At 37.8% G+C, this 13,870-nt stretch overlaps 1 protein-coding gene across 1 annotated transcript in view; it reads left to right on the plus strand.

Annotated features, from left to right (window-relative positions):
• The window catches only part of DPYD (dihydropyrimidine dehydrogenase), an 805,636-nt gene that overhangs the window by 678,953 nt on the left and 112,813 nt on the right, over positions 1-13,870 (plus strand). Inside the window, exon 20 of the mRNA XM_077746119.1 lies at positions 12,397-12,576. Coding sequence (XP_077602245.1) covers positions 12,397-12,576 — 180 coding nt within the window. The remainder of the gene's footprint in view (positions 1-12,396; positions 12,577-13,870) is intronic.

The raw sequence follows: 13,870 nt of genomic DNA on the forward strand, positions 1-13,870 counted from the left end.
CAAGGAGACAACTGGACTGACCTGGGTTTGTGATGCAGAAACTAAAAAATTAGATAAAAGAATCCAGACACAAAACAGGACAGAGACCTTTGCTTTAGCATCTCCTGGCTCTATTGTATCAGTCCTTCGGAGGAGCTAGAATCCAGACTGCTACAAATGAATACTTCAATATATGTACATATATGTGTGAAAATTAGTAGTTTAGAACATTGCATATGTTAGACATGGTGTTGTGAGTTCAATCTTTGTTAAACACATGTCTTTATGGAATTCTGAATTACATATTCCTTCAGTTGTTATTAAAGAGAACTACCAGAAGAGAAAGTATCAAATGGGAGCCGCTGTCAGGACTTGGTTATCCAGACTGAGAATACCAGATAAGCAATAATCCATATATAAAGTCTGTCAAATTTAGCTGTAATGAATAGTACTCTGAGTATCAGGAAGAATGCTGAAGTAGAGCTGCTTCTTTGTATCCTGGAAAGACCTGGGTATATTGAAAGAATAGTTAAGTAATAATGCAAAGATAGTAATGTTTAATGGTGCAGTGAGTGGCATAGACTTTAAATGCAGTAGAAGTTGAGATAAAAGTATTTTATTGTGGGTTAGTGTGACTTCTAAATTATGATAAATTTGTATAAAAAGAGGGAGATGAAAATATATCATTGACAGGAAATTGAAGAGAATTTTGCTTCTCATTGAGTGGTTTTAATATGAGATCATCAACTTGCTTCATTCATTCATTTACTCATTTATTGAACAAATCATATGCCAGGCACAGATCTTTATGTACTAAACACTGAGTGTACTGTGATGAACAAAACAGATATAGCCTCTGCCCTTTCACTGCGTCTCTTAAAGCTGGAGAATGAGATCTAAATTATCATTCCTACTTACAGGTATTTTAGATATTGTCCTAGATACATACATATCTTTTTATTTGATATATTCTTCACAATAATTCTATTTTGGACAGATAGACAGATAGATACATACTAACAGACACACACATGTATCTATGTATATGTTATATACATATATCTAAATATATTTATCCCTGTGAGAACCAGAGGCCTTTGCAGTGGTTAAAAAAGAAAAACAAGATTGCACAGTTGTTATTAGAAAGGATTCTGGAGCATATTAATTCTGCACTTGAACCCTTGCTCTGCTTTTTGTTAGTTGTATGATCATAGTCAAGGTCCTTAATCTCTGACTCTCTGTTTACCCATCTGCTAATTGAAGAAAATAATAATACTTTGTGGGGCTCCTGGGTGGCTCAGTCAGTTAAACATCCAACTTCAGCTCAGGTCATGATCTCACGGTTTGTGGGTTCAAGCCCGGCATCAGGCTCTGTGCTGACAGCTCAGAGCATGGAGCCTGCCTTCAGATTCTGTGTCTCCCTCTCTCTCTGACCCTCCCCTGCTCATGCTGTCTCTATCTCTCTCTCAAAAATAAATAAAACATTAAAAATAATAATAATACGTTGTGGTGTTATTGTGAGGCTTAAATGTGATGCTACATTAAACATATTCATCACAGTGCTTGGAAAGTAATAACCACTAAGTGAATTTCAGCCAAAGTGCAGTAAGCCTAGGAATTTGGGTAAAGCATAAAGAAATGACAGTTACAAAAGAACAGGCTTTTTTAACTATGTAAAGTACATAAAAATTTTCCACGCTTAAAGGTGTTTCTGTCCGGGTTACAGGATTCAGATTTTGGTCAACCTTTACCCTTCCTGTCCTTCTTGATATTTTCTTATGCCAAAAAATCCTTGGAGGTCAAGAGGGACCCTTTAAAACTAGGGTACTCTGTGGAGTGCCTGGGTGGCTCAGTAGTTAAGTGTCTGACTTTGGCTCAGGTTATGATCTCATAGTTTGTGGGTTCGAGCCCTGCTTTGGGCTCTGTGCTGACAGCTGGCTCAGAGCCTGGAGACTGTTTCAGATTCTGTATCTCCCTCTCTCTCTGACCTTCCCCCACTCACGCTGTCTCTCTCTCTCAGAAATAAATAAAACATTTAAAAGAATGTTTAAATAAATAAATAAATTTATTTATTTATTTTAAAAACTAGGGTTCTCTGGATCAGGTTAGGTCTCTGAGATTCCAAATCCCCATGTAAGTAATCAAAGCCCCATGATTTCAATTCAGTGTTAGTGTTCTGAGGACTGCATAAGTACCTGAAGCACCTGAATGGTAAAACAAACAAAAATGATGGAGCATTTTAGAAAGTGTTCCATGAGGATAAGTGAAAAATCTCCCTCCAATCTGCAGATGAGGAAAACCCTCCAATAAGTAAGGGAATCATAGATCTAGATTTGTTCAGGACAATTTTAGTTTATACTGATTGTCGTGGTATTTTTGTTAATAGTTTCCCTGTTTACTCTCCAGTGTCTGGATGATAAATTATATGGGTCACTTCTATGTATCCTCCTAAAACCCTGAGCCTAGAATTTTTACTGGTATTTGTAATCTTTCTTCAGGCTAATTGTCACATTCACAAATCATAAAATATGTGCCCTTCTAGTGAGAAATGTATAAATAAAGCTGCTTCCTTGATCATTGCATTTATTCATCTATAACCATATTCCAGCAATCCATCTTTGGAGGCCGAAGTCCAGGCATTTTATTTTTAGGTTCTTGGTTTTCATTAATTAAGGACCAAACTAGGGGCACTTGGGTGGCCCAGTTGGTTCAGCATCTGACTTTGGCTCAGGTCATGATCTCACGGTCTGTGAGTTTGAGTCCTGCACTGGGCTCTGTGTGTGGAGCCTGATTCAGATTCTGTGTCTCCCTGTCTCTCTACCCCTCTCCTGCTGATGCTCTGCCTCTCTCTTTCTCTCTCAAAAATAAATAAACATTAACAAAATAAAACACAAAAAGCCAAACATAAAACCTACCATGCAATTTACTTTCCCAGGTTTTCCACAAAATCACAAATTTTGTAGGCCTATTTTCTACCTGTATAAGTAAAGAAATTAAAAACAAGTTTTTAATGTATTTTTAAATCTCCTTTTAAAAGTTACAAACCTTTAAGAGGTGCCCACGTGCTCAGTAGGTTAAGTGTCCAACTCTTAATCTCCGCTCAGGTCATGATCTCACGGTTCTGAGATGGAGCAGTGCACCAGACTCTGTGCCGACAGCAAGTAGCCTTCTTGGGAGACTGGCTCTCCCTCTCTCTGCCCCTCCCCCGCTTAGGCTCTCTCTCGCTCTCGCTCTCTCTCAAAATAAATAAATAAACATTAAGAGAATTTTTTAAAAATACAAACTTTTTGGCTTTGCTTCTCCAGCTCTCCAATTTATGCACTGTGATTTCAGTATGTTAACTTGAACACTGGTAAGTGTGTTTTGGGTTTGTTGTTGTTGTTGCTTTTTTCTGTAGAGCTTAACTCTTAAATAGATTATTCACTCTTAATCAGCTGAACTTTGTCTAACTTTTGTGTCCCAGACTATATTGGCAGCTCAGTCAAGATTGTGGACTCGCTGATAATAGCCTTGCACCACTCACAAATTTGTGTTTTTATCAATAACATATTAGCCATAACATCAACTCCTGAACTGTGAGTGCTTTGAGTTAAGAGGTGGATGGTGTTATTTAAGGTGCTGTTTTCTTGTTGAACAACATTCTTCTCATTTCAGATAATCCACTTTTCTTGAAATATTGAATGTCTATTTCTCTTGTTGAGTAACTATATACCTTTATCCATCTTCAAAGTCCAGAAAAAAATTTCCCTGGGTGAATTTGCTCAGTAAATTTTTCCTTTCTAGGCATTACGACTCACTCTCCCATCATCCAAACCCCATGTGGTATTTTAGTAAATGATATCGTAAGTCAAATTCTCCCAGCTGTGTTGACACTGCTGAAAAAGAGAGATTGCCAAAAATTATGGATTTTAGTCATCTGACAGCCATTGTTTGGATATTCAGTTTCCTCTTCTTGCCCCACTTTTATCGTGCGAGGTGCTGAGCTTGCATGAGGCTACATGCAAACCCTTACACCACCACCTGTGTCACTGCAGAATAATTGAAAATTACTGCGGTAATTGATGCTGCACCACAGCAGGAGCCTAACGTGGGGAAAGTCTGTTTAGGTAGAAAAATCCTTCCGCCTCTGAGACAAAGTGGCTGAGCTTCCTCAAGCTGCAGCCACAGCCCCTACCCAAAGAATGGGCTGCATAGGGGAGCCTGGTGTGCAGAGGACACTATGGCTAGCCTCAGTCTTGTCAGATTTCTGTTTGTGTCTGTGGTGAAGTAGGACTGTCAACAGCGACATCTTTGAAGAGGCAGGACAGCGGTCCCCACTCTTTGGCCCTACATGTTGTGCCCGACTCGCCCATTTTGTCTCTAGCCCCTCATAAAAGGCAGACAAAGGGGCTGTGTCTCTGTGTGGTCCTTTTTTCGTCATTAGTTCTTGGTTCAGGTCATCACTGAGATCGGAATCCAGTTGAAGCTGACTTTGTAAAGGACGGATACAAGGAAAGTAACAGAGGTGATCTTGCCTGCAGGGCACATCACAGCCCTTTGACTACTCAGCCCAGGCCCTCCTCAGTCAAGTTGTGTCCTGGGCCAAGTGAATAGAGAAGATCAGTCCCACAATGCTGTTCTGAATAATAGTCAAGTGGGTGGCCCATCATCCATGCCACCTTTGAGAAAATACTTGGAGAAGTGATACTCATATTCCATATTCTGATTGGGAGATTCCAGTACAAAATACCTTGGAAATACTTTATTCTCTTTCAGCCTGTCTTCAGTTGAATTTGGGTTAAGAAATTAATCAGATAGGGGCGCCTGGGTGGCTTAGTCGGTTAAGCGTCCGACTTTCGCTTAGGTCACCATCTTGCGGTTCGTGGGTTCGAGCCCCGCGTCGGGCTCTGTGCTGACTGCCAGCTCAGAGCCTGGAGCCAATTTCAGAGTCTGTATCTCCCTCTCTCTCTGACCCTCCCCTGCTCACGCTGTCTCTCTCTCTCTCTCTCTCTCTCTCTCCTAGAAGTAAATTAAAAATATTAAAAAAAAAAAGAAAGAAAGAAATTAATCATATAGAGGATGACCACAGGTGGACCTTAAAGAAATATCCTTTCAAACTCCTTAAAATTCCTTCCTGACTGGGGAGAAGCCGTGGGTATTTATATACTTAGAATTTGTCAGAGAATAAATAACTTAAAAACTAGATAACAGGATAAGTAATGTAAATGACAGTGAAAGATATGATACACAACACAAGCTAAATGTTTTCTGTTCCTTTAACATTTTTCAATAAGGAACAATTAAAGGACAGCTTTGAAAATGTAATTAATAAGCAGAAGTCCTTATGCCCTGAGATTTTTTTTTTTATCTGAACCTTTAAAAAACAACATCTTAGGGCTGTTTGTTTCCCCCCCAACCCAATTTGTTACAGTAAGAATATAGAAAACTTGAACTGAAAGCAAGATTTCTTGATAGCATGGCATTTGGACAGCTATTTTACTTAGTGATCCTGTACAGGTTAGTAGCAAACCTGAAATAAGCCCTCTCCTTTTGGGGAAAACAAGATGGTATTTTGCTGAATGCTAGAATTTTATCACTTTGAGAAAAAAAAAAAAAAAGGCAGCTTGAGAGACCTAAGAGTATGAAAGCATTTGAGATCTCAGAAGGAGTTTAAATCAATGCACTGCCACGGTTACAGAGCAGATGAAAGAGCCTGCTGTCTCAATTGCCAGGAAACTACTTAGAAACTCTCACTTTGATTTCTTCACGTAGTCCGTTACATTACTGCTAAATACAATATATAGGGACATCACGACTTTGATGTTGTACAGCTTCAACAAATGGAAACTAAATACGATAGAACAACTAAGATTTTTGGTTTTATGTGGATATACAAATATATACCCATCTAGCCCCTTATGTACTATGTATCTCCAGGGGCTGTCTTTTCACCTATTGCCTTATAAATGATAATTTTGGTGTTTTATTCATGAATTTTCTAGTAAGCAGTGCCATGTTTATATAGTACCGAAAACTCATAGGGAGATATTGTTATTCTGAATTATTACCTTAACAATATGTGGTATACTACAGTTTCGAAAGTATAATGTAGTTTTACATATCTGTTGATCAGTACTGGGCAGAACCCAAGGAGGAATTACTGATTTCATGCCTTGAGAAAATCTGATGCTTTTAATCAGTGGGTGTGGAAACTGCTTTTCCATCCAACAACAGCAGAGGTTCATTTTCCAGTTTTCGTCATCAACTTTCAAGTGGTCATCCAATTATTAAGATCCTACATTTTAAAAATCTGTATATTTCTGCCATTATTTGTTACATTATAAATTTGAAGTCATTTTACAACAATGTGCTGCTTCTTTTGAGAATTAGAAATATGTGCTTATTTAGTTATAGAAGACTTCTCAAATTTAGGATTTTGACATTTCCATGAATAAGAGCAGAGGTCAGAATATCTTAATCTGACTGTTGGCTCTACCACCTACTAATCTTTTGAGTTGGGGCAAAGCATTCAATGTTTAGTTTCGATTTCCTCAGTTTACCAAGGACTTAATGGCACCTTCTCTGTCTTACTGTCAGAATTGGTGTACAGACCAAGGTACTGCAGAGGCAGTGCCGTACCGGAGAGAGCTTCAGGCCAGGTGGGGAGACCAGTGCTGCCTCCAACTGGCTGTGTGACCACAGATAAGTCACTTAGCCATTCTGGACTCCTAAATAAGGAGGCTGGTCTGAAATTTTTCTAAATTTCCTTTTCCTTAATTTGTTGGCATGCTCTGAAAACTGTAAATCACTATATAAATATTTCTGACCTTTTGATAATGTGCTTTGAAAACTGCAAAGCACCATGTAAAATATTGCAGGTGTTTTACATTGTTTAAACAGTTTAACACTTTATCAAAATAAATTAGTAAGGGGAGATCATAGGAATTTTTTTTCCTTTTTCTGGGAAATCTTGAAGAAGTCCATGGATATACTTCCTTATTCAGTGTTTTATCTATAGACTGTGCTCATAAGAATACACTTGAACTTCTTCCAGCTACATAAGAGTCTGTTATTAGTGTTTTTTGGATTGTGCTAAGCACTGAAGAAGAATTTCCATTTTTACTTAAATGTATTCCTTTTACTCCACCATTCCTTTTAGCAATAAATTTACAGCAACTCTAAGACTACTTTGGATTCAAATGTAAACATATATTTTACATGCATATAGCCCACATTTCTAGGACCTGGAGTGGAGTTTGTCCATCTATGTGAAATGAAGTAAAAAGGGATAATTATGTTTGTGGGTTCATCTGCATTGTGCTTGGTAGTTTAAGATCCCTATTTATGGGGCACCTGGGTGGCTCAGAGGGTTAAGCATCCCACTTCAGGTCTGGTCAGGATCTCAAAATTCATGGGTTTGAATTTGGGCTCTGTGCTGACAGCTCGGAGCCTGGAGCCTGCTTCTGATTCTGTGTTCTCTCTCTCTCTCTCTGCCCATCCCCCACATGCTCTGTCTCTCTCTCCTTCTCAAAAATAAACAAATATTAAGAAAAAAAATTTAATATCCCTATTTAATAACTGTCACATTTTGAAATATCATTTGAAAGATCACTGCTCTATTACACAAAAACATGTGCCAGCCCACCGTGTCCTGATTCTGTAGAACTCTCCTCTGCCAAATTATTTACCTGGGATTAGTATTTTTAATCCAATTTGGATTCTATTTGCTAGCTTCCTAGTAAATTGTCTTTTACATTTCAAGGAAGTTGGCTCTTTCTTTACAGGCAGAACTTTCCATTTTGACCTTATAGACACTTTCAACTCTAAATTATCTGATAATAACAATGAGGTTTAGTACCATTCTATCCTTCTGGGTGCTGTAATTTCCACAGCACTGCCACCTACACGATGTAATTTAATCCTCACAACAATAAATTAGATATTATCATCCACTTTTTTTTTCAGATTGGGAAGTGAGAGAGGAGGACTCAAGATGCTAAATGACTAACCCCAGTCACACAGCTGTTGAAATACAGAGCTGGGGCTCAGACATGTCTTCTGGCAACAAGACCAAACACTTTTTTCGAGATCATCACTTAATGCAAATAAAAATAATGTCCATGACCTTCTTTTACTGCATTAGGCTGAAAAAAGTATTAGATTTAAAAAATTATGTCTTGCCTAATTCATGGTCTAATGATTTATTCATATTATGAAATTTATTTTTGGTGCCAATCTAACTTACTAAGTACTAGCCACTATTTTAAGACTTAAATATGTTGCCTTTTAGTTTCCTGCGTATTAAGTATTTAATCTCCATTTTTAAGTGAAGAAAGTTGCACATACTTATGTAGCTATGATGTAGTTTCACCCTGATTCTGCTGGACTTCTGTGTGCATGCTCATAGCCTCGAGGCTGTACCATTTGGCACAGCATAAAAACCACCAGATTTGACTAAGAAATAGTTTCTCAAAGTCAAGTTCTTTCCATATTTATTTACTTATTTATTATTATTTTTTTTATTTTTTTTACAAATAGTTTATTGTCAAATNTAGCAGTGCTATTGCTGGGTCATAGGGGAGTTCTATTGTTAGTTTCCTTAGGAACCTCCACACTATTATTATTTTTAACATTAGTTTACTTTTTCAGGAGAGAGACAGACAGACAGAGCGCTGGCAGGGCAGGGTCAGAGAGAGACAGAGACAGAATCTGAAGCAGGCTCCAGGCTACCAGCTGTCAGCACAGAGCCCGACATGGGGCTCAAACCCACAAAGCTTGAGATCATGACCGGAGCTGAAATCAGACGCTCAACCAACAGCCACCCAAGCGTCCCAAGTTCATTCCATTTTTAAAAGAAAACATTACCCTCTCTCCTGCCTAACTTTTAGATTTATTTTGAGTATTGAAAGAAATACGGTATAAAAAAAAAAAAGAAAGAAAGAAGGTGTGTAAAGAAGATTTTAAAGATGTAACTAACCATAAATAGGTAATTTACAATTAATGTGCTTAATCTCATTTAATGAGCAATAATGGGAAAAGAATAGCACTCCGCAACCCTGTGTTACTTTGCAGGTATTTGTACGGTCACTTTGCATAGAAGCTTTGACTGAATGTGCATGCACCTAAAACAGAAATTCAGGGCACTGTGTCAGACCTCTGGAGAAGACTTTTCAGTGGCAGTAGGAACTTTATGATACTCCTCAAATCCTGCTGTACAGGGGACCGCCACCTACTCAGCCCTGCTGATCCTGCTGAGAATCCAGGGGCCCCTATTTAAAACAGCTCACTATAAGGATATTCATGCTTATGGAAATAATTAATAGTGGCAATGATCCTTATAATGGCACCTGATGTCCTGCTGTGAAGAAAGATAAACCAGCCTTCACCATAAAGAACTTACGAATTATACTAAGCAAACATGTTAACGCCTATTAAGAGTCCTAATCAGAGCTGTTAAACAAACAAAGAGATGTCATATAAAACACACCCATTTAGGAATAGCAGCTACATGTTTGGCATTTTAACAGGAACCATTTACCTCGGAGACAGAGATAAAGCCCTCAGTGGAGTGTAAAGGTTAGGCAGGAACAAGGCACCTTTCTGAGCAAATTCATTTTCTGACATCAAATCCCATGGCCGAAGCTGTTCCCAACGGTGTGCTTGCATCCTAAGATTTATTTTGGGTCTTATTACTATTTAATCAGCAAATTACTTGTTTCTTCAGATGTGACTTATTATTGTAAGCAGTGCTTCTTAAAGGGCTATGAAAATGTTGCTACAATGAAAAGTAAAAGTCAAGAAGAAATTGTTTATCTATAAGAAATTCACTTTGCAGATAACATTTCAGGTTGAGGTCCATCCCTACCAGGGCTTAAGATCTTGCTATTCTGTGCGGTCCAGCAGCATCAACACCACTTGGGAGCTTGTCACAAATGCAGGATCTTGGGTCTCATTCCCAACCTACAGAAACAGAATCTGAATTTAAATAAGATCCTCAGATAATGTATATATATATATTAAAAGTTTAAAAGAAAATATCAATGTGCAAAGTTCCTATGATCAGACATTCCCATCAGGAAAATTAATGAGCTTCATCTTATCAGAAACCAGAAATTAAATTACTCATGGGAAGGTATATACATAGGTTGACATTTGCCTTGTGATGAAACCTAGCTGAAGTGATCCCCTCAAACACCCATGTCTGATGGTGGCTTCCAGTGTTGGCAGCATAGCAGACCATCCCAGCCATGTTCAGTCGCCATCTTGTAATCTCTCCTCCCTTTTGAGGTTTTATGTTTCCTTCATATACTCAGTATAGCTCCTAACTACATGACACACTAGCACTATAGAATACGAGCGTAGGAAGGGGTGGGAAAGAGGTAGTGTTCCTAGCCATAGGACCTACCATGTTCTTCCCTGGTTAAAATACAGCAACTCTATGTTAATTTACTTCAACTAAAAAAATTACAATACAATACAATGCACCAAGTCTTCTCTTGACCATCCAGCGCCGTTGGGCTAAGTCTACCATACACAAATTGTGCCATTAAGAAAATTAGTGGCTTTTACATCTTCTCACTGGATAAATCGGGAATAAATGAGATTCAGCTTTACTATTCATATGTTACAAAGTATCTAGATTGCTTTTAGCTACAGGTATTTATAACAATCATGAACATCACATAAAGAACATGACATGATGTTCTTTTGAAATCTGATTTCTTATGGTCATATGGTGCACTACTTTAAGACTAGAGTAAAATTATACCCATAAGCATATACTACAAAAAAAAAAAAGAAAGGAAATCTCACAGTGAACAAAAAGGGTAAAGTAAGGCATCAGTTGACTTACAGTTTAAACAAATTCTGTGGAGGAAATTATGATTTTTATAATTGTTCTCAAAAAAATCAACTCTAAGAAAGTTATAAGAGGCCCAGTTAATGCTCAAATCATTCTTCTTGAGAAACATTTTTTTAATGTAATGTAATGGACTTCATGGAAAATATTCTTTGTGTTTAGTAGTTATTCGATTCTCTTCTTAACATTGTAGTAACATACAGCACTTGAGAAAAGGAAATGAAAGATTTTTGTTTCTGCTTTTTGAGGTGTCTTTGGTAATAGTTAACCTAGAAGTATTTATCTAAATCCATTAAATTCAAGGTCTACCTCAAATCCCAACACAGACTTTCAGGTTTATTTTTATTAGAAGGATCCTAATTTCTCAGATTCAACCTTCCTTTACTCTAGAATTTTTTTATTCTTTATCTTCTGACATATGGTCACTCAAATTAAAATATGTCTTGTAATTTATTCATGCATTTGACATATTTTTTAAATTTCTTAATGTTTATTTTTGTCAGAAAGAAAGAGAGAAAATGAGCAGGGGAGGGGCAGAAAGAGAGAGAGAGACAGAGGATCCAAAGCAGGCTTCTCACTGACAGCAGAGATCCCCATGCGAGGCCAAACCCACAAGCAGTGAGATCATGACCTGAGCCAAAGTCAGATACTCAACCGACTAAGCCATCCAGATGTCCCAAAGGCATATATTTATCAAGAACAGAATAAGTGACAAACACTGTGGATATTATAGTCACCAAGATGAAGACAGTTTCTTCCCACCTGAAACTTCTGTCTGGGAAGTGAGCTGTAAATCAAATGTAGTATAGTTATAAGTAAAAAACATATCGGTAAAAGAAGGCCTTAGCCTATTCTGGGTTCTTGGAGCCTCCTTTAAAAGGTGATATTTACCATGAGATAAAGAGGGGCCAGTACTCAGCCATGGGTAGAAGGGAAGGATTTTCTAGGCTGCAAGATCTTATGAAAAAGTCTTAAGGCAAGGAACGAATGTGGCAAATGTGAAGAAAAGAGCAAGACCTGGGTGATTGGAGCAAAAAGAACAAGACTAGATGAGGCTGAAGAGGTAGACAGGGGTCAATGGTGGTTGAGTTAACAGATGAACAGCACTCAGACTCAGCAAAACCACCTCTGAACTTGAGAACTACCTCCAGGCAGTACATCCCAATCAATAGAGGGCAAATGAGAGAGTTAAAATGTCATTTCTTATGCTGTACTTAATTTGATTCCTTGTAAATCCAACCAACTGGATCTAATTTTTAACAGCTGTACTGAGGTTTGCCTGACATACAGTAAACTGCACATATTTAAAGGGTACAATCTGGTAAGTTTTGAAATATGTGTATGCCTGTGAGGCCATCACCACATCAAATTTATGAAAGCATACATTGTCCTGAAAGCTTCCTTGTGCCCGTTCACAGTCCCTCCCCACCCAGCACTCCCATCCCCACCCAATGATTGACATGCCATGCTTGGAACAGTGCCTGGAACAGAAATAATTTTTCTTGAATAAATGAAAAGTGAGCCCATTTGGAGAATTAGCTCTTGGTTTCACACTGGGTTAATTGCTCCATCTTTTCCAGGTATGCAGTGCCGTTCAGAATCAGGATTTCACTGTCATCCAAGACTACTGCACTGGTCTCAAAGCCCTGCTTTATCTGAAAAGCATTGAAGAACTGCAAGCCTGGGATGGGCAGAGTCCGGCTACCGTGAGTCACCAGAAAGGGAAACCGGTTCCTTGTATTGCTGAACTCATGGGAAAGGTACGTGCTCAACTTCTGTTGTCCTTAAGAACTCTATCTCGGTCACTTTCTATTTCAGGTCTTGTTTTCTTTCACACGATCTCACTAACAGAGGAAACACAGTGCCTTTTGGATGTTATTTCTGTAGTAGAATCGTTCTGAAGGAGGCTTGATTACAGTTATATGATAGGTCCGTGAGTTACATTTTTATAAAACCAATATAACACAAGGTCATGTAAAGGGAAAAGATTGAAGTTTGTAGTGTAAAGTGCCTCCAAATTCTTGCTTACGGTGGCGATGACTGGCATTCTTTGCAGTGGGAGGCTGGAGATTTCTTTATTCTTTAACAAGCTCTGGAAATTATAACATTACCTTTCTATTTTCAAGACAATCAAATCACTGGAGCCCTGAATAATATGATGAAGTTTTTAAAATTAAAATCTAATCAGCATCCTTTGTAACTGCTTTTGCTATGTGGTTAAACCTGGGCTCAAAAGGTTATGTCCCAACTTTCTCACTAACTGCTATTTTCAGAGAAATATATACTACATTTACATTTTGTATAATACAGTGATTTTAGCAAATCTTCTCTAAAACAACATTCAGCATTTTGCCTTTGTATTTCCTTTGTATTATTCTAAATAGACAACCATTGTCAGAAGACATTTCTTGAGTCCTGAATGAGGGGAGGAAAAAATTATAATTCTTAGTCTTTTCAGCTTGTCACTACATCAATAATTAACTTTAGGGAAAAAAAAGAAAGGCAAGTATAAAAAGATTCTTTAAGGAAGCATTTAATAATTCAAATGAATCTTAACTTGAAACAGGTCACATGAAAAAGAATGGAAAACAAAAACCCTGGGTACTCTGCCTTGGGTGCCAGGGTTAGGGGTTCTGAGAGAACCAGAGAAACATCATATAACTGACTTACATTTGGCTAGTTTTAATAGAAAATATCGCTCTCCTCCCAGGTAGCCAAAAATAAGGGCTTCTTGAAAAATAATGTGCATGATTGCAAGTCCAGTAATGAAAAACAAAAGAGAGAAAGAAATAAAATCTTACAGTGTAGATTCCTGGAAAATATCATGATGAATGACTTCATGAGTAGCAATCAAACAGAAAAAAGGGTGGGTGGCATTAATATTTATAATATTGTAATTAGCAAGACTGTGCCTAAGCAGCATTATTAATGTAGCTAATCATATTATCATAAACTGAGTCTGCAGTATTTAGACAGCGAGCGTTCTTGCCTTTATCAATGACCATCAATATCTGAAGGTTGTTCATAGCAAAAAAAAAAAAGCACCTGTTCTTT

Source organism: Crocuta crocuta, unplaced genomic scaffold (genome assembly GCF_008692635.1).
Source record: "Crocuta crocuta isolate KB4526 unplaced genomic scaffold, BGI_CrCroc_1.0 scaffold48, whole genome shotgun sequence".
In the NCBI taxonomy this organism is placed as follows: Eukaryota; Metazoa; Chordata; class Mammalia; order Carnivora; family Hyaenidae; genus Crocuta; species Crocuta crocuta.